General features: G+C 38.9%; 1 protein-coding gene across 4 annotated transcripts in view; it reads right to left on the bottom strand.

Annotated features, from left to right (window-relative positions):
• Positions 1–285: 285 nt before the first annotated feature.
• Positions 286–20,870, bottom strand: part of rab5b (RAB5B, member RAS oncogene family) — a 48,449-nt gene continuing 27,864 nt past the window's right edge. For all 4 annotated transcript variants that reach the window (XM_048533885.2, XM_048533887.2, XM_048533889.2 and 1 more), the window contains 4 exons: positions 19,259–19,410; positions 17,218–17,340; positions 9,943–10,036; positions 286–4,895 (listed from right to left, as the gene is read on the bottom strand). In XM_048533885.2, coding sequence (XP_048389842.1) covers positions 4,783–4,895; positions 9,943–10,036; positions 17,218–17,340; positions 19,259–19,410 — 482 coding nt within the window. In that variant the 3' untranslated portion in view covers positions 286–4,782. The remainder of the gene's footprint in view (positions 4,896–9,942; positions 10,037–17,217; positions 17,341–19,258; positions 19,411–20,870) is intronic.

The following is a 20,870-nucleotide window of genomic DNA, read 5'->3' as shown; positions in this document are numbered from 1 at the left end:
GCAAAGGCAACATTAATGGTTTTTGACTGTGGAAGCTTGCATCATTCAGGCAGGATGGTCTGTCTGTGGAACAGTCTAAGACTCAAACACTACCTATCATTCTCCAGTGGTACTAACGTATTTTGATACAAAATAATCCAAATAAGAAAGTGTTATTTCATTTTCGTTCTACCTTGTATCCACCCTGAGGAAAGGATGTGACGCAGTAAATTTATTTTTTTTCCAAATTAGTCTGTGAAATATGACTTTAGTGTAATTAGTAGCCAGTTGACTTAAATCACACAGTTTTGCTTATCTGCATTTATTGCAATAAAATAAGACAACTATAAACATCTTTACAAAGTTATATCCACTCTACTGATCCAAAGAATATTAGTGTGTATTCTGTATAGTGCTTATTTTCAAGCTGTACTCAAGTTGCAGCACCAGCTTTCACCAGAACAGACAATAACAGTTCTAACATTTCTGTCCTCCCTCCATGGAAGAAACAAAAAGGGAACAACCATTTTCCAAACTAATTCTGCCTCGTCTTAAAACAGGGCAAGGGAAAATACTTCCTTTTTCTCAATTTGATGTCTTCTTTGCTGATGCTCGGTTCATTTCAATGAAAACAGAAAATATACTCTGCTATTTTACTATTTGATCAAGCAGTGCACTACAACAGAGCCCAACATCTGACCCTACATCCAAATATGCACTCTTCTCAGCATTAGTTAGGAATCTTAATACTCCCAAGCAATGGAGTGCCCAGGCTCAAAGATTGCCCAATCATGGTCATAGCTGAGTTCAGACCACACCACAGACCAAGGAAGGTACTTTTAAATAGATTGGTCAAGTCTAGGTAGCAGGCAATTCTGCAAAATAAATTTCTGAAGCATTGTTTTCATTAGCTGAATTTAAGCTGTTGTTTGGTTTTACTGCAACTTACAAAGAATAAGGTTTCTAGTTTTAAAATTACTGCATTTCGAGTAACAAACAAATGTTACTCTTCAGGGTTTTTTTAAATGAATAGTATCTGGTTTAGTATAATCTGATTCGACAGTGCTTTTCTCGTGCACAAATTTGGAAATAGAAATTAGACTATACACTATTCTCAAAAATTTCATAAACTAGTCACCATCACGTATAATCTCTTAAATAATAAAGATCTATTTTTAAAATGATTTTGCTATTGCAAAGAAAGTTGAAATATCATTAATGCAAACAATTGAACATAAATGTTACCATTGTTTAAGAGGTATTACATACTGAACTTTTGAAGAAAAAAGCAGAATGCATCAACAGCACCATAATAAAAGCTTTACACAGGTGTGAAAATACATTAACAAAAGCACTGTGTCTGATATTGCAGTATACTGAAACTCCAATGTGCTACAGAGAAGTGAGGCCCTAGAGAACTGAGGGGATGTCTGTCACCCTTTCAGTTGGAAAAACATATCTGCCAGCAAGATAAGAAAACAGTAACATTAAATAAAAAAAACTCACATTCTAAAGGTTCAGTTTTCCATTAAACACAATTTAAACTTACTGTAACAACACTTTTCAAACTTGACAAGTACACCCTCATATTAAATGTTAGTCAGGTCTTGCCTCCTTCGTTTCTCCCCCTAAGTCAGCATCTCATTTTTCTGACATTCTTCTTTATGGAAGAAAAAAAAAGTGTTGTGCAAAGCTTTCCGTCCTGGTACTCAATGTGGAAGGAACCTTGCTTTCCGGGTCACATTAAGTTAACTGTATCTCCTTGAACCAGCCTCTAACATGGTAAAACATTTGCATTATTTATTTAATAGCTAACTGATGAAATTAATTATACACATAAGCAATTAGATTTGATCAAATCTGCACTCTGGTATAAAGCTTAACCCATCAAGACCACAATATGGAAATTTGGCATGGAAATCAGCATGACCCAAAATGAATTTTCAACTATTGATGAAAAAGCACTACAGATTTGTTGAATTCTTTGCCAGAAATCCTAATACGCACTTCCAGGAAGAAATACAACTCCAGGACTGCAAATTTGTAACAATCTACCTTACAAAGTAAAACACATTTATAGAAACAAAACAGATGTATGTATGCTTTGATTTGATTCAGAAAGGCACATAACTCAATTTCAGATGCATTACACCTCTGTGTTCATCTTTCACATTCTATGCATAAAATAAGGCAAATTAATCAATTTTGAGGAAGGATGCTTTGGGGTGTGGGCGAGGTGGGAAGCATGCAGAGAGTACTGCAGACACTCCTGCAGTTCCAAAAGGTAGGAATAAAAAGGCAAGTCAACTAAGTGCACAGCCCCATTATATGAAAGTGAAAATTGAATTGAGGGGTTAATCACTGACTGCAATAACCCAATCTCTATCTTATCCTGATCTGGTGCTCCATGAATTCACCCTGTTCTAAAGGGGTTCTTCAACAGCCTAGTCTTTGAGATACTTTGCACACTAATTGCTAAACAGGGCAAGGCCTGGTTCTCCTGTTCTGTTATCCAATTACGAAAGGCATTAACAAGTCCTCAATTTTACTAAATTACTGGAGCCATTAAAATTTTCATTAAGAATAGAGGATTGAAAGATGAATTAATCACAGTATTTAAGGGAAGGTTAAGAGAAAGTATTGGCCCTAGTGTAATCAAGAATGATCCAAAGGGCAAAAATCAACAAACACTGCTTTTATATAAAACACAGCCGAATTCTGGAATTTTCTCTCCTAAACACTTTTGGATTCAGGGATGATTAAAGTTTTCAAGAAAGAAACTAAATTACTTTTATTATACAAGGGTATTAAGGCATATGGAGCAAAAACAGACAAACGAATTTGAAATACAGATCAGGCTCCATGATCAAACTGATGCAGAAGTCTTAAGTCACTGAACAATCTTCTTCTCATGCTTCTAATAAATAAGACTACTGACACCTGCAAAAGTTAATAAACATGGTCTAACTCTGAGGCAACCCCAATGCTATAAAAAAAATTAGTACACCACATTCTGATGGACCTAGAAGGTGCAATAGTATGGTTAGAGCAATGGAACAGAGATTATCTGCAAGAAAAATGTCAAAAGTCAGTGATACAGCTTCAATAATTTCCTATTTAATTGCACTAAATCCTTGTGAATGTGGGTTGACAATAGGTAGTAATGTCAAATTATAACCAATGCTTACCTTTTTTCGCCAAACAAGTCAAGACCCCAAAATATTATCTGTCTCTTGTTAGCAATCCTTGCCATTTTAGAATAACTGGTTAAAATGAAATCCCAACATTCATTCATATAGTAAAATTTTTCATGCCTTCCAACAATGTACATTTGTCTTGGTGTTTTGAAAAATGGATCAAAAAACGGTAATTTTAAGCCAAGTGGCTTAATGCAACACTAATAAGTTCATAAATGGTACAATGTTCCATTGCAATTAAAGCCACCTAGAGTGGTCCCTGCTCTCCATGTCAATCGATTCGGTTAATAAAAGAGCATCAACATTACTGCACTTCCGAGTAAATTTTTTGTCTCCTTTTCTCAGGTAGCTGATGCAAACTTCAACATTGAAGCAATAAGATATGGAGAGAGATTTGACACCAACAACTTACTCTGAACTAAAGCATCAAGAGCTTTTTTTTTCACATGGGCTTCGGAAAAGCAAGACTTTTAGGACAAATTTACATACACCTTAAAATCTGACCAAAAGAAAGGGATCATTTCAGACTGTCAACTTTAACAAATTTACACCCCACTTATAATCTGTCACAAGAGTTCGTTAAAAAGAAGACATCCTGCAACTAATACAGATTTGGATGTAACATTCTTCCCCCCCTTACGCTGTACAAGAATATCTAATATACACTCAATATACTACACTGAGAACAGACATACAAAACACACCATCAGTACAGCATTATCTCTCCTACTGATGTGTAGGAAGAAATATATACATGACTATGGTCTATATGTGAGAAGCAAAACGTCATCAGGAGCACAAAATAAACCGGCAATTGTAACAGTTTATCCCAACAGCTTTCTTCGACTTGGCCATGATATATGGAAGATAAATGAAGAAGGGCACTGCCACCTGCACTTTAAACAAGCCTTGCTCTAAGCAATTTTCATTTGTTAACAGGATTTAGTTGTTTGTTATTATGGGTAAGACTTTACTGGGGTTTCAAACTACAACAGCAAAAAGCAGTGCTGAGCTTCTAAATATTGTGCCCAAGTAATCAGAGCCAGCACACTGTTGTTCTGAAAGGTTCACATAAGCAATTGTTGAAAGCTTTTTCAAAACTGTATTATATTACATTTTAAAAATACCTTCCCTACCCCAAGCTAACCTTGTGTGGAAGTTATGAAAAAATGCATTCAGAGAGATTTTGTGTATCGCATTTCAGAATACTTCCAAATTAGACTTATTGTACATGAAATTGTAATCAAATTAGTTACTAGGAAGAAATTATAGTGGATTGAGTATAAGAGCAAGGAAGAGTGGGAGAATATCTTTCCTCAACAAAATGTGATTTGCAGAGAAGGCCTTCATTGAATCTGGTGAAAAGGGATAACTAACCTTTACATAATGATTTGACACGCTATTTACATCATTTGCTTTCTACAGGTACCAGGTAAAAGCAGAAGAGACCTGTAATCAACCATGAGAAGAATGACTCATGCAGTAGTCCAAAATGGAAGAGAATAAAAGAAATTAGCACAGTAAAGTGTGCTAATAATATAAAAAGGAAAGAAAATCTCCAATATCCATATTTTCTATTGTTCATTTGTTCGAGGTCCAAATACTGTTAATTGCCACAGCAACCCCTTTGACTCTGCTGGTTTGTTTCCTGAAGATTTACGCCTCGATTTCTGGCAGCAGTTGCTGGATTTTGCGGATCGTTCTTTGGCATTTTCTTTGCTGTGGAGAAGACAATAAAACAACTTTACTCACACAGTTAAACAGTTTATTCTGAAAACTATTTCAGCAATTGTTTGTACTCCAGCTCATGCTGTATACATGTTTAACCTATACTGCTACAGAGAAGCTCAGTTTAATAGATCAAAAAAACCAAGGAAAATTCATATTCAAGCACAAGCTGCTGTTAATGATATTCATTTCCATATTCATGTGTTGCTTTACCACTTCTGTATTTTGATAATAATATGCTGCTACTCAGAGTACAGTAAATGTTTTACCCTAAGTCCATAAGCAAGGGCTGGCTCCCTTATGAAGCACTGAAATTTTGCATATGTTCCTCTGTTCAGCTTTCAACAGAAGTTCTACTCCAGCAAAAACTGGGACTTTGGAAGTTTAAATTTTACCAACTTACAGGCCATAATTGCCTTTTAAATCCAATTATGTTTACTGAAACACTGCAATAAAGATGAAAATTTCACTCAGCACCAGCAAAGTCTCTCACGAGCACAAGAAGTATTTCCTTTTTCCATCATGCTCTGCATTGGAATTAAGTTCAGATAGTCAAAAATGGCTTTATACAGGACCTAAAAAGCCAGGCATGGAAGTCACTTGCCCTAATTCAACTCCAAATTCAAATTGAAAGGATTGTGTATTAAACTACAATTTCGTCTTGACTCTCAAATTTTCCCTTGACTTTGCAAATCCATAACATACAAATGCCCTTGTAATCTTAAAGCATTAATCTGTTTAACGAACGTTAAGTTAAATAGTAGAGTATAGAACTGTTCCTCCATCCAAGTTCAAGTTGCCCATGAGAACGAGGTAGGACTGACAAATCAAACTATTATTTCAATGTAATAGGCCTAACAGTTAAGGCAGACGAACTGAGGGCACAGTTGGGAACATGGGACTGGGATATTGTAGCAATTACAGAGACATGATTCAGGGATGGACAGGACTGGCAGCTTAACATTCCAGGGTATAGATTCTATAGAAAGGATAGAAAGGTGTAAGGTATTTTTGATTAAAGATAACATTACTGCTATAAGGGAGGATATTCCTGGAAATATGTCCAGAGAAGTTATTTGGATGGAACGGAGAAAAAAGGGATGATCACCTTGAGATTGTACTATAAACCTCTCAATAGTCAGTAGGAATTTGAGAAACAAATTTGTAAGGAGGTTTCAGTTATCTGTGAGAATAAAAGGGTGGTTATGGTCAAAGATTTTAATTTTCCAAACATAGGCTGGGGCTGCCACTGCGTTATGGGCTTGGATGGAGAGGAATTTGTTAAGTGCGCAAAAGAAAATTTTCTGATTCACTATGTGGATGCATCTACGAGAGAAGGTGCAAAACCTGATCTACTCTTGGGAAATAGGCAGGGCAGGTGATCAAGGTGTCAGTGGGGGAACACTTTGGGGCCAGTGACCATAATTCCATTAGTTTTAAAATAGTGAGGGAACAGGATAGCCCGGATCTAAAAGTTAAAGTTCTAAAGTGGAGGAAGGCTAATTTTTAAGCTATTAGGCAAGAAATTTCAAAAGTTGATTGGGAGTGGATGCTCGCAGGTGAAGGAATGGCTGGAAGCCTTTGAAAATGAGGTAACAAGAGTCCAAACACTGTACATGCCTATTAGGGTGAAGGGCAAGGCTGGTAGGTGAAGAGAATGCTGGATGACTAGAGAAATTGAGGTTTTGGTCACGAAAAAGAAGGAAGCACAATCAGGTACAGATTGCAGGAATCAAGTGAATCTTAGAAGACTATAAAAGCCTTATGAGTATACCTAAGAGGGAAAGCAGGAGGGTAAAAGGGGACATGAAATGGCTTTACAAATAGAGTTAAGGAGAATTCAAAGGGATTCTACAAATACCTTAAGGACAAAAGGGTAACTGGCACGTGCGCGGTGGGGGGGGGGGGGGGGGGGGGGGGGGGGGGGAATAGGACCCTTTAAAAGTTCAGCAAGACTACCTATGTGTAGAAATGCAGGAAATGGGTGAGATACTAAACACGTATTTTGCATCATAGTTTACTCTGAGATGAATATGGAAGATAAAACATGACGGGGGAAATAAATAGAAACATCTTGAAAAATGTCCACATTAAGAAGGTGGCAGTGCTGGATGTGTTAAAATGTATAAAGGTGGATTAGGTATACCCTAGAACTCTGTGGGAAGCAAGGGAAAAAATTGCTAGACTCCTGGCTGAGATATTTGTATCAATAGCCAGAGATGAGGTGCCAGAAGACTGAGGTTGGCTGACTCTGTGCCACTATTTAAGAAACGTGGGAAGGAAAAGCCCAGGGAACTACAGACCAGTGAGCCTGACATTGGTGGTGGGCAAGCCGTTGGAGGGAATCCTGAGGGACAGGATTTACATGTACTTGGAAAAGCAAGGACAATTAGGGATAGTCAATATGACTGTGCATGGGAAGTCATGTCTCACTAACTTGGTTGAATTGTTTGTTACTTCTTCAAAAAGAGGATTGATGAGGGCAAAACGGTGGATGTGATCTAAATAGACTTCAGTAAGGTGTTTGACAAAGTTCGTCATGGCAGACTGGTTAGCAAAGTTAGATCACGCGGAGCACAGGTAGAACTAGCCATTTGGATACAGAACTGGATGGAAGGTAGAAGACTGAGGGTGGTGGTGGAGGGTTGCTTTTTAGACTGGAGGCCTGCAATCAGCACTGTGCCCCAAAGATCGGTGCTGGGACCACTGCTTTTCGTCATTTATGTAAATGATTTGGATGTGAGCATAGGAGGTATGGTTAGTCAGTTTGGACATGACACCAAAATTGGAAGTGTAGTGTACTATGAAGGAAGTTACCTCAGTGTACAATAGGATCTTGATCAAATGGGCCAATGCGCCAAGGGAGTTTATTTTAGATAAATTTGAGGTGCTGCATTTTGGAAAGACAAATCAGGGCAGGACTTTATACACCTAATGGTAATGTCCTGGGAAGTGTTGCTGAACAAAGAGACCTGGAAGTGCAGGTACATAGCTCCTTGGAAGTTGATTCACAGGTAGTTAAAATAGTGGAGTCAATGTTTGGTGTGCTTGCCTTTATTGGTCAGTGCACTGAGTATAGGAGTCGGGAGGGCATGTTGCTGCTGTACAGTACATTGGCTCAGCCACTTGTGGAATATTGGATGCAATTTTGGTCTCCTTCCTATAGGAAGGATGTTGTGAAACTTGAAAGGGCTCAGAAAAGATTTACAAGGATGTTGCCAGGGTTGGAGAGTTAGGGCTATAGAGAGAGAGGCTGAATAGGTTGGGGCTATCTTTTCTGGAGCGCCAGAGGCTGAGGGGTGACCTTATAGAGGTTTACAAAGTTACGAGGGGCATGGATAGGGTAAATAGGAATGGTCTTTTCTCCAGGGTGGAGGAGTCCAAAACTAGACAGCATAGGTTTAAGGTGAGAATGGCAAGATTTGAACGTGAACTAAGGGGCAACTTTTTCCACGCAAAGGGTGGTGCGTCTATGGAATGACCTGCTTGAGGAAGTGGTGGGAGCTGGTGCAATTCCAACATTTAAAAGGCACCTGGATGGGTATATGAATAGGAAGGGTTTAGAGGGACATGGGCCAAATGCTGACAAATGAGACTAGATTTATATAGGATATCTGGTCGGCATGGACAAGTTCAAATTAAGGGTCTGTTTCTGCGCTGGATACCGCTATGACTTTAGCTGGAAGATGGACGCACCTTAAGTGATTAGTTTGAGACAATATAGTACTGAGAAGAAAACTTGGTGTACGCACCAAATGGAAATACATTGAAAAGTGTGACACCTAGACACTGTAATATAAACTTGCTTGAAACAATAGGTACAGATAAATAAGCTTTTAAAAAGGCAGCCAGTAGGGTATTATGTTTCATGAATAGGAATACAGCACAAAAGTAAGGTGGTAATGCCACAAATGTTTTGCCACAAGAGGGAGAATGTGATTTTCAGCACCCCATTACACAGAACATTAACCAAGAGAAAACACAACACAGATTCACTGGTATGATGCCAGAGATGGGACATTACTGTTAGGAAGGAAGAAAGGCGCCACAATTATTTTGGTAACTCAGTCTACCAAACAATTCTGAAGAGTTTTACTGAAGTGAGTGAGTAAACAAAAGTATTTCAGTTGGTTGATGGAGCAGAATGAATTTACAGTGAGTTAGAGCAGGTTTTGGAGAAACTGTTTATGCAGAACAGCCTACAGAATCTTACCACGGAGCAGTGGTTGAGGCAGTGATGATCATTGCTCCTTTTAGAGGAAAAGTTAAGAAACACGCGAACCAGAAAAATGAAAGACCAGGGAGAAAGCATGTAGCAATGGGTTTCATTATTCTTGCTCAACACGGCCGACATGGTGATGGCCCAAATGGATTCCTGCTGCAGCTACAAATACCCCTGATTCAAATTCTCAATCATGAGAAAGATCATAAAACTTTATGAATCTTTTATAAAAAAAGAGCTTGGAAATCTGCAAAACAAGTGCAAAATACTACATATGTTGGAAAGGTGAAATCAAACTGCACATTCATAAACATGTTTAATTTTTGCTTGGATAGAACTATAGTATTATAATGCATATTGTTGTCAGTCCCTTGAAGTGAGATGATGTATCCCAAGCATGACACGTGTTCCTCAGGTGACTTAGTCAGTCACTCCTGAAGCCATAGGGCTCTGAGCAGAGAGGACACGAGTTGCTCTGAAAAAGAGGGATTCTCGAACCAAGACTCTCTTCTCTCTTTCCACTTGTGTAACCTATCCACAACAGGGTTTTTGCAATCAGTTTCCAACTGTACTGCGGCTTGATGATCAAGAAGAGCAAACTTTTATTAAAAACTGTTTTGACTCCTTAACAGAACAATGTATTTATACGGGCCTCCATGAAGGAGTTCTACAGCAGTGAGATTTGAGGAACTGCATTACTCTCCTGCTCCACAAAGCAAGACAAATTCTGTGTTTTATGCTAACAGACATTTAGATTTTTCACATTTTTAACTCAAATCTATGTCAGGGAAAACACTGCAATCCAAAACACCGTACCTATTGCAAGAAATATGTCATTGACATTCATAGCTGTCTTAGCTGATGTTTCCATGAACAGCAGACCACAATCTTCGGCATATGCTTGTGCTTCCTAAACAAACAAAAAACAAACCAAGGAAATACGTATTCAAAGCTAAATGTAAATTAATTGTATTTAATTAAATGCAGGTGGTAAAATTAGCTGGGCGTTAATCTGAGCTCCAATAGATCGATACAGACAAAATGTAAACAAATATACATGTAAAGATTCAGTTCTATCTCTCACCAATTCGTTTTGAGTTAAAACACGGCAGCAGAAAACGTTCACCCAAGGAGAAGTTTGGAAAATATTAACAAACCAAGTCAACATGGAGAAATAGGAGGTGCAGGAGGTGAAATAATGCAAGGGAATACTCAAGTGATGGGAGAGTAATAAGGAGTAGAACAGGGTCCGAAATCACACGACGTCAGGTTATAGCCCAACAGGCTAATCACAAGCTTTCAGAGAGCTGCTCATTCAACAGGTAAAGTCACACTTCATTTGACAAAGGAGCAGTGCTCCTAAAGCTTGCAACTCCAAATAAGCTTATTGGGCTATAATCTGGCATCATGTGACTTCTGCCTTTGTCCACTCCAATCCAACACCGGCACCTCCACATGATAGAAAAAGGACTATCCAACCTTTCTGCCATGGGAGACAACATTTCATTTCCTCCCAATCAGGGGCTAGTGAGCAAATTTCAGAAATTTAAGGTTTCCCACAACAGTAAACACAGAAAAAAACTCCAATGCAATAAATTGATCATTTTAACAGGCAATTAATAGAAACAACCATTAACACTGCCAAACAGCAAAGCTAACTGATAAAAGCATGTCTTTTCCAGATTTTAAGCCCTAATCCTGATCACTAAGGAAGAAGTGGGAGTACTAAAGCAGAGTCAAGGACTTGGGTTTAACTAACAACATCCTGAGATTTTCCCTCACAAATGACATGTCAGAGTTGAATTAGCATGAGAAGTGGGTTACCTTTCAGCCTGGGTTTTCCTCCCCTCCCAGGCTATTATGCGAGGGCAGGAGGGGAATGGAAAGAGTGGGTGAGCTTCGAATCCAATATCACGTGCCCACCTACACAACTCATTCACTCGCAGACCCAGGGGGTTTGATGATTAATATCATTGAGGACATGAATGGGATGGCTGTGAAAGAACCAAAATGTGCTTTCTTGTTTTTAAGTGTAAGAATCCAGTTGTCAAGCCGTGCTGTTACTGAACTATCACTTCTCCTGACCTCCTTGTATCAACCCATTCCGTGGTGAGGCAATGGCTCAACTCCCATTCTCCTCGAAACAGCATCACATCTCTCATTTGCTCCCTGCAGGTGCCCAGCCTGGATTTTCATCCCTCCCTGCCCTTGTGGCAGGGCTCTCATTTCCCCCACTCCAGCAACTAGGCAGCAGCCTGACTTACAAACCCCTCCATCCCAGGCCCTAGCCCAACTCACATGTCCCTCCTCCATAAGCCAGCATCTCCACAAGATTCTGCCAGTCTCTAGACTAGCTACCATGGCTCCAAGCTACAGGTCAAGAGAATCCACTCTCTCAGTTCTGTGTGCTGCACCGCCTACTACAGACTGTTTCTCTCTCATTTGCTGCTGAGAAGTGAGCTTATCAGCAACAAACACAGGAAAGAGCAGTCTGTCAATGGAAGAGCAGCTCTTCAAAATTTTCCAGTTAGACATACTTGTTTTTTGAACCGTGGTTTGGCAGGCCACCTGGACACCCATAGCCAGGAACACGTGGTGGCCTACAGGCTGCCTGTTTGACAAGCCCTGTCTAGAGGAAGTAAAGGACGTAGGAGTGAATATGCAAAGATTCCTGAAGTAGCAGGACAATCATGAAGAAGGTTAAGGTGACACACAGGATCCTTTAATAATTGAGGCTTACAGCATAAGAGCATGTTGAAAACTTATAAGTAATTAGAAAACCCATAACTTGAGTGCTGTGTGCAGTTAAGGTTGCCTCTTTACTAGAAGGGATGGAATTTGCCTTGGAGAGGGTACACAGGAGACTTTACATGCACATTGCCATGGTTGGAAGATTTCAGTAATGGGGAAAAACTGAATAGCCACAGCTTAACTACTTTAAACAGTGACATTATGTCCACAAAACAGACCAAAAACACAACTAGAAGTCGAAGTCTTCATGACTATGAAGTTTTGGTGGCTGACATTAAGATGGAGAATAAAGTGACAAGAAGAGTAAAATAAATGGAATTAGTTACTTGGAGTTTGAGGTTTATTCCAAGACATGAGCATAAGGGTAACCAGTTTTTAAATGTCAGGTACGTGTAAAAATTCTGAACATGTGGGGCTAAAAGCTAAGGCATGCATCGTTGCAAGGAGCAGTGATGGGCAACCAGGTGATTAGGTGTTAGAGTCAACTTTCCCCTAACTAGAATTACCTAGAACATCTTTTTAATTCTTTTAACCACATTTGCATGATGCGTTGATAAATCAACACAGAAGTTGGACTTCTGCCAGGAAATGCTGTTCTAACAAAGTTTCTGAAACAGCCCAAAGAGGCAGCAGATACAGAAGGAAAACTATGGAAATTAAATAAATATATCTACGGCCTGAACAATATTTCAAAGGCGTAGCATTTTAAATGAGATCTGCTTTGCTGAAAATAGTTTGTGTTCAATGAAAAACAGATACTGCAATGCTTTCAGAAATCTTCACAAAGCAAATTAAGACTTCTTATGGGATGATTTTATGGAATTTGAGAAATGCGTTATTAATATGATTTGCAAGTATAATTTATAATTAGAAGTCAGCAGAGGCCAATGGGGGCAATACACTGGTTTAGATCAGTGCTGCCCATACATTCACCATTCTCAGTGAATCCGTCAGAGTCATGTGGTGAATTGATAGTCTTCCTAAGATCGTAATCAGATGAATAGATATGATCCTACAGCAGCCCATTCAACTGCGAATACAGTTCCAAATTCTGTATGACCATTTAGCCATGATCAAAAACTAAGTATTAAATCCTGCGCAAAAATAGGCCTTAACATTAAAACAAATGTTGGAGATTAGCTCCATTAAGATATGTGTTAAGGAGGCCCCATGGAAGGACATCAACACATGTTGAAACATTTTTACTGTTACACCACAGCTGAATGCCATGTAGTAATTAATTGCTGCTAAAAATATTCTTTGACAGTTCTGCTGTCACAATACAGTGTACCATTACTCAATTTAGGACCTATCCCGCATCTTCAGTTTGGCTCAGACTGTTACAACTTCACTCGATCCTTTACATATATTTTGTATCATATGGGCAAATATGGTGACCTGATCACTATGGGCTTGGTGACTACTGAAATCCTATCAAACAACACTAGCTTACTTTTTAAGTAGAGACTAAGTCTGGGATAACTTAAGATCCACAATTCTATTTTTGTTTTACTCCTATCCTATCTTATCACACTAGGCCTTCACGGAAAGACGATATATTTAAAGAGGAAGCAAAACAATTATAAAACATGGTTAATCACCTGAACTGGTTACTTAATTAAACCAGACCAGACACTGCTTTTGGTGTCGTACAGTCACGTAGAATGGTGAAACACCTTAAGGCAAGAATGTTTTAAAAGGAAACAAAACATTAGAAGTAAAAATGAAGAATTGCATATTTAAGTTCTTATCCTCAGGTGAACCCGCTTGTTTCAAATTTTTTTTTTGGGTGAAACTAAATAAATAGAGGTAGGAACACCACTGCACGGCATGCTTGTAATCTAGAACCCTTTTGACAAATATTGAATATTTCAGGCACAATGGTCAATTTCGTCCTTCTGTGCCACAACAACTGGATTCAAGACATGCTTGCCCAGGAGATAGGCCATAACACGCCTAAACAGAGAGAAATAATATACGATCTATTTCTACCCTTTACCAACTGGCTTTCTGGATTAGAAAATGTAGAACATTGAAGATAAATTCAAAAAAGAGATTTCAGGCTAGGCACAGAAATCACAGGCACTGGCATACACCTATTCTGTCACATTTTTGTGCACTGCGCAATTAAACTGTAATCATGCTGTCTTATTGTACAAAATTCTTTCCTAGCTGCAGTGATTCATAAGTGTCAAATTTCTGTAATTCACATTATACTTCTGTAAAATAAAAGCTGGATCTTTGAAAATTAAGTTTTTTTTAAAATCAAAGAGCGTTGGGGAGCATTACAGATCTTTGTACAGATGTAACCTCAGACAACAGGTTAATTAGTGCTAATATTCAAATCTACCACTCAACATCTGTAGTACATTGTCATTACTGTGAAGTGCTTGGACTCATTTCTGGCCAGATTAAAGGACATTAGGCTTAAAACGTTATCTAAAGACATTAAGCATTAGACTTAAAACCGCATTAAACAGGAGTTTATGAATTCATTAAATGCTGTACTATAATTATGATAGGAATTTCAGTATGCTTATACTAACTGAGTAACCGTGTGCCTTACGTGCATCGTCACCAGACTGCCCCTTTCCAACATCGCAAGAGGTAAATGTGGTTGGGTGTGACATTAAACACTGAAGTTCAGTGTCATTTTGATAGAAGATATCAAAAGACTGACAGCAGGATCATTAAAGGTTCACTATCCAGGAGGACTGCCTTCTGATTTCTAGAGAACTCCAGGATATATTACAGGAATCAAAGAAAAATCTCCTATTAATGCAATCAACAAAACTATCAGCAATATTGTAGCCCATGGGCAGGTTCCAGTTACGTGGAAATATTTAGCTTTCGACTACTCCTTCACATGTAGTTTGAAGAGAACTACTCAACATTAAATGGAGTTTACTAAATTGCAAAAATGAATCAATAGATTGGCCTGATTTGCATGATGTCGCATAATAGGAAACAGGAGCATTAAAGACCAGTTGGCCCTTTATGCCTGGTCTGCCATTAATAGATAAGCTTATTTTCTGCCTCAGTGCTATGTTGTCGCAGTGAAGTGAAGGTGGCTGCCCTTGAAGGGGGCATTTCATTGAATACAGCTTCCAGGAGCCCCAGTAAAACTAGAGTCAACTGAATGGATTGGACTCATACCTAGCACAAACAAAGATGGGACGTAGTTGTCAACAGTCAATCATCTCAGCCGCACAACAGCACTGCAGGAGCTTCCCAGGGTAAATGTCCTAGGTCTAAAATATTTTTTGCTCCAATGATATTTCATCCACTGGAAATCGGATGTTCGTTGCTGATTGCACAATGCCTGTCACCATTCATGCCTCCTTAGATACTGAAGTAGTCAGAGTCCAAATGCAGCAAAATCTCAACAGTATCTGGGTTTGGACTGACCTGTTGCACTAACGTTACTTGCCACTTAATGCTAGACAATGACCGTCTCTGATAAAAGAGATTTCAAACACTGACTCTTGACATTCAATGTCATTACCACCACTGAATCCCCCACTACATTAAATATTCTTATGGTTAACATTGGCCAGAAACTGAACTAAGTAAACCATATAAACACTGTAGCTACAGAAGCAGGTTTGAGATTTGGGAATTCTGAGGCAAGTATTTAAAAACCTCTGGACCATCCACAAAGCACGCGTCAGGAGTGTGCTGGAAACCTCTGTACTTGCATGAATGAATACAATTCTAAAAACATTCAAAAAGCATGACACCATCCAGGACAAAACAGCCTGCTCAACTGGTACTCCATCTAAACCTTTAAAGTCCACCACTTGACACACAGTGACAGCAACATGTAGCATTTACAAAATGCAATGCAACAACTCATCAAGCTCCTTAGACAGCACCTTCCAAACCTGTGACCACTGCCACTTAGATGAACCGCAATAGGTACTTGGGACACCACCTCTTGCAAGCCCTCCCCCAAGCCACACATCATCCTAATTTAGAACTAAAATCACTGTTCCTTCAGTGTTGCTGGGTCAAATTCATGGAATTCTCTCCTTGTTCCTACAACCCTGTACAGCCCTGTAAGGATTTGTATGTCTCAACAAAGTCAACTTTCATCCTTTGAATGCTAGAGAATACAAGTCTAAACTCCTCAATCTCTCCAAACAGATCAAGTCCACCATCCCAGGTACCAGATTCGTGAGCTACCACTGCACCTCTCTATGAAGTGTATGGCCTTTAGGTAAGCAGTCTCAAAGTTCAATGCAATTGCAGCAACAATTCTTTACTTCTGCACTCAACTCCTTTGCAATGAAAGCCAATACACCGTTTGCCTTTCTAACTGGTTGTTGCACTTGCAGGTTAGCTTTCAATGACTTGTGAACAATGACATACAGGTCCTTTTCGACATCGATACTTTGTCATCTTTCATCTTTTTAGAAATACTGCATGCCTATATTTGTTTTGATGTCATTTTACACAAGCAAAACTGTAATAACATATTGACAATACGCTATTCAAGGACACAAGTGACTTAAGCATGCAGATCATTCCTTAATGCTGTCCCACACCCCCAGCTGTTTTAAGCTAAAATGTATTCAAAATAGTAATGATAAAATATAGTTGACCAGAACTGACAAATCAAATGTTCTCCTTGCCAAGCTCCTATCCTCCACCTTTCATCCAGATCCTTGAAGTTTACATCCTCGTGTTAAAAATCCCATATACCTGTTATTCGTCCCCAGATTTATTGGCTTCACAGTTGCTTGTTTGGGCGACCCCACTATCCTAGAACCTTTCACATCTCTGACATAGCAAAGTACTTAGCCAGAGATAACGGGAACTGCAGATGCTGGAGAATCCAAGATAATAAAGTGTGAAGCAGGATGAACATCCACAAAGTACTTAGCCACTTATGTTGATATTACTAATCGAAGATGTCCAACCATGAGCCACAATGCACATATATCTAGTTTTACTGAAAACAAATATTCTTAAATTTTGTTTTGACAGAAGTGCCAACATAAACTTGGAGACAGAGAAGCCAGCAGCAGCTTTTTTTTGGTTTTTAAAAACACACTAAATGCCAAAGATATTTCAAATAGAAGATAGTGTGACAGGAACAAAGATTGCTTGCCGACTCATCAGGTTATCCTGGTATGTTGACAACATGATAGCAAGAAGCAATCTGCAAAGGTGTAAAAAAAAAGGATCAGGACTTTCTAGTCCAGTTGAAAAAAGCAGAATGTCAATTTAAGTGGGGTTAAAATAAATGGGCTGTACTGTACTCTTCTCTCTCACGTAGAATTTGAGCTCTCCTATGCAAAGGGAGCAGTACAAATGTAAACAGTTGTTAATCATTACCTCATACTCCACCATTCTTTTATCTGCCAGGTCAGCTTTGTTGCCAGCCAAGGCGATCACTATATTAGGACTGGCCTGTCTCTGCAATTCTTTTACCCACGCTTTTGCTCGATCAAATGTTTCCTTAAGAAAACAGAAAAGCAAATGAATAAATGCAACTTAATTTCAAACATCTCAAATACGGTATATAGTACAATATAGCACACTACCCAGTACCTGGCCTGCATGGGGAATGCCGCTAACATGAAAGCGACAGTTGCAGCCAGGGCCATTTGTAAATACCATCAACAGGGTTCGATCAAAAGGAGACAGACAACCAAGTGATCAGTTCCCAGAACAAGGAAACCTACTCCTGTCAACTGCCAGCTGCATAAGAATTCCAAATAAGGGGTACTGGATATCCTGGGTTTTTACTGTAATTTTAATGATTTGTCTCCTATTTTGAGACCTTTATTCAAATATACAAAGCAACACATTGGTTAACATATCAAATCAATATATATTCAACTAATACATACCAATACAAGTGCTACTCTAAACCAAAGGCATACCAAAATAGAAAAATATTTTCAACAGCTAACCGTTTAAAGTGTGAATCTACAGGATGAAATTCCTCAGATTTAAGCTACTCTTCATACTTTATGGAAGTCATCAAACAGATATCACAATTTAGCGTTCCCAATTTAAAAGATTTTCTGGGAGTAATCTCCAACTTTATTGCAAGATCCTAGTGCACATTTCAAAGTCACTAAAAGTTGCTACACCATCTTATTTCTGTTATTTAGCAGAGTCAACATTAGGATTGGAATTAAAAACAGATCTTCAGCTAGTACAAACCATTTCCTGTGTTTGGAAAAATTCCTATTCAGCTTTCCTCAAAATTTGATTGTACATGTACCACCTACTGGGTTACTGAGCCATAGTAGCCTATGAAATCCCAAACTTGATTTATGATGAATTAGATTATCTTAGTTAGGTTGCTTTATAACCAATATCTGCATCCCTTGAAGGAGGAAAGGGGAAAAGGGAAAATAAAACTAAATTAGCCAGATTTTCCCTTATATTCAGCGTTATTCACTTCAGAAAATGAACGCCTATTTAATAAAATGAATCATGCCTATTTAGATCAAGTGTGAATATCTGTGATGGCTGGCGAGTCATTTATGAACTAATCAGTGTCCTAAGACCATAAGATATGGCAGAATTAGGCCATTTGGCCCATCAAGTCTGCTCCACCATTCGATCATGGCTGATTATGTTTCTCAATTTCATTCTCCTGCCTTCTCCCTGTAATCCTTGACACTTTCACTAACTAGAAACCCATCTATCTCGGTCTTAAAGACACTCAATGACTTGGCCTTCACAGCATTCTGCTGTAATGAGTTCCACAGGTGGGGGGAGGGAGAAGAAATTTTAAGTTGAAAACATCCCTATGCAGAAAAATGCAAAGTACAGTGTGCTCAATCAAGATATATGGTTGTGACCTACACAATTTTACAAAGTGTGACTCATCTCATCAATGCACCAACGTACATCCCATCAGTTCAGTGAGATGCAATGTTTACCATCTAACTGTCAAGGTGCAAGATACCAACTGTGGCTCCTGTAAGAGCAAATTCATAGACCTTCAAACTCCCAACAACATAAAACAAAAAGCTATATTTAGCATGCATACAGTACACTGTTGTTCTTAGTATCATTTTGACTTGGTCATTTAATCTTCCGAAATAACATGGATATTTAAACTGAATTTAAAAACCAAAATTCATCAGATTAACAGTCCGTTTAAATGGCCAACCTAATGCTTAAACTGTAATTCCATTTGAATTTGCTTACTAGCTTTCAGGGTCTTATTCTGTAAATACTTTAAACACAAGATTAGGACTACAGGACAAAGCCCAAATAGAAACTGTAACTCTTATCTTGTTTGTGGGTATTGAGCACCATTGCCGAAACTCTGACAGCACATACCTTAAAACTGTGAAACAGTTTTAACTACTTCCAACAGATAATAGGAGTTAAATTTCAAAAGGACTGTTACCTGTTTTGTGATATCAAAGACCACTATGGCAGCTTGGGCTCCCCTGTAATACATTGGTGCTAAACTGTGGTAACGCTCCTGACCAGCAGTATCCCAAATCTCAAATTTCACTGTTGTGTCATCCAGACAGACTGACTGAGCAAGAAAAGCAGCTGCAAGATAAAAATGAGAGGTTGATTAATTCTATATGCAGTCAAATGACACAGCTTGTTTACCCCTCTCAAAAATGTTTTTGTTCCTCTTCATGTCAGGCTGAGATGCAAAGCTACATCCTACAAAACTGTGTGCAACTTGGAGGAGTTCTGGATCAATCCCATATGATCAACTACCATCCTGAAACAAAAATACTGCAGCATAATGCACCGTTGCAGTCTAACACTGGGATACTGATTATCCATCCCAATAGCAACACGATCTCCCAAGAGTTGAGAAATTTTCTATCCTACTTTGTCATTTATTCCTCAATTCATATGATTCCTTTCATGTTAATTTGGTTCAGTTGACAGAACATGTCCCATCGCAAATCCTAAAACCTTAATCCAAATTAACATTCCTGTGCAATAGTAAGGCAGTATAGTTATTTTAAGGGTATGACTTCCAACTATTTGAGTGAAACTTGATCTCAAAACAATTGGAAAATTGGACATTATGTTATCTAGGTAAAGTAAGGAATTTTTTTACGAGATCTGCTACAATACCCAAGCAGTTTCCCTCCATCATTCTAAATCATCACCACTGTCTTTATCAATTCATCACTTCATTCTCTGAACACAGAATTGTCTCCCCCACTTCTAGGGAATTCCATAATTTTGCGCTATAAAGTACGCGAACAGCTGATTGGTTAGTTAGGATATTGGTCAAATAAGAATTTTTACAGAGAGGACATTTCATTACTAAACCTCAACACCTTTAGCAGACAGAACTCCTACAAAAATACTGCATTTTCATCAAGTCAGCTTTCAACAACTGGCAACCAAAGTGTAACAACAGCTCCAGCATCTTAACAGACAATCATAGAACATAGAACAGGAACATAGAGCAGTACAGCATAGTACAGGCCCTTCGGACCAAGATGTTAGGCCAAACTTTTACCTTAATCTCCACCACTACCTTAATACTATCATCCATATGCCTACCTAATAGCCGCATAAATGCCCCTAATGAGGCTGACTCCACTACCCTCTCCAGCAATGCATTCCATGCCCCTACCACTCTGAGTAAAGAGCCTACCTCTGACGTCTCCCCGATAACTACCTCCACTCACTTTAAAACTATGCCCCCTCATAACAGCTACCTCCACCCGAAGTAGTCGTCTCTGGCTGTCTATTCTATCTACACCTCTGATCATTTTGTACGCCTCTATCAAGTCACCTCTCATCCTTTGTCATTCTGAAGAGAAAACCCCTAGCACACTCAACCTTTCCTCGGAAGACCTTCCTTCCATTCCAGGCAACATCCTGGTAAATCTCCTCCACCTTTTCCAATGCTTCCTCATGAGGTCAACCAATGAGGCAACTGGAACCGGACACAATACTCCAGATGTGGCCTAACCAGAGTTCTGTATAGCTGGAGCATAACTTCACTGCTCTTGAACTCAATCCCTCTCTTAAAT

This window comes from Stegostoma tigrinum, chromosome 7 (genome assembly GCF_030684315.1).
Source record: "Stegostoma tigrinum isolate sSteTig4 chromosome 7, sSteTig4.hap1, whole genome shotgun sequence".
In the NCBI taxonomy this organism is placed as follows: Eukaryota; Metazoa; Chordata; class Chondrichthyes; order Orectolobiformes; family Stegostomatidae; genus Stegostoma; species Stegostoma tigrinum.
This window is presented reverse-complemented; position numbering and strand designations above follow the sequence as displayed.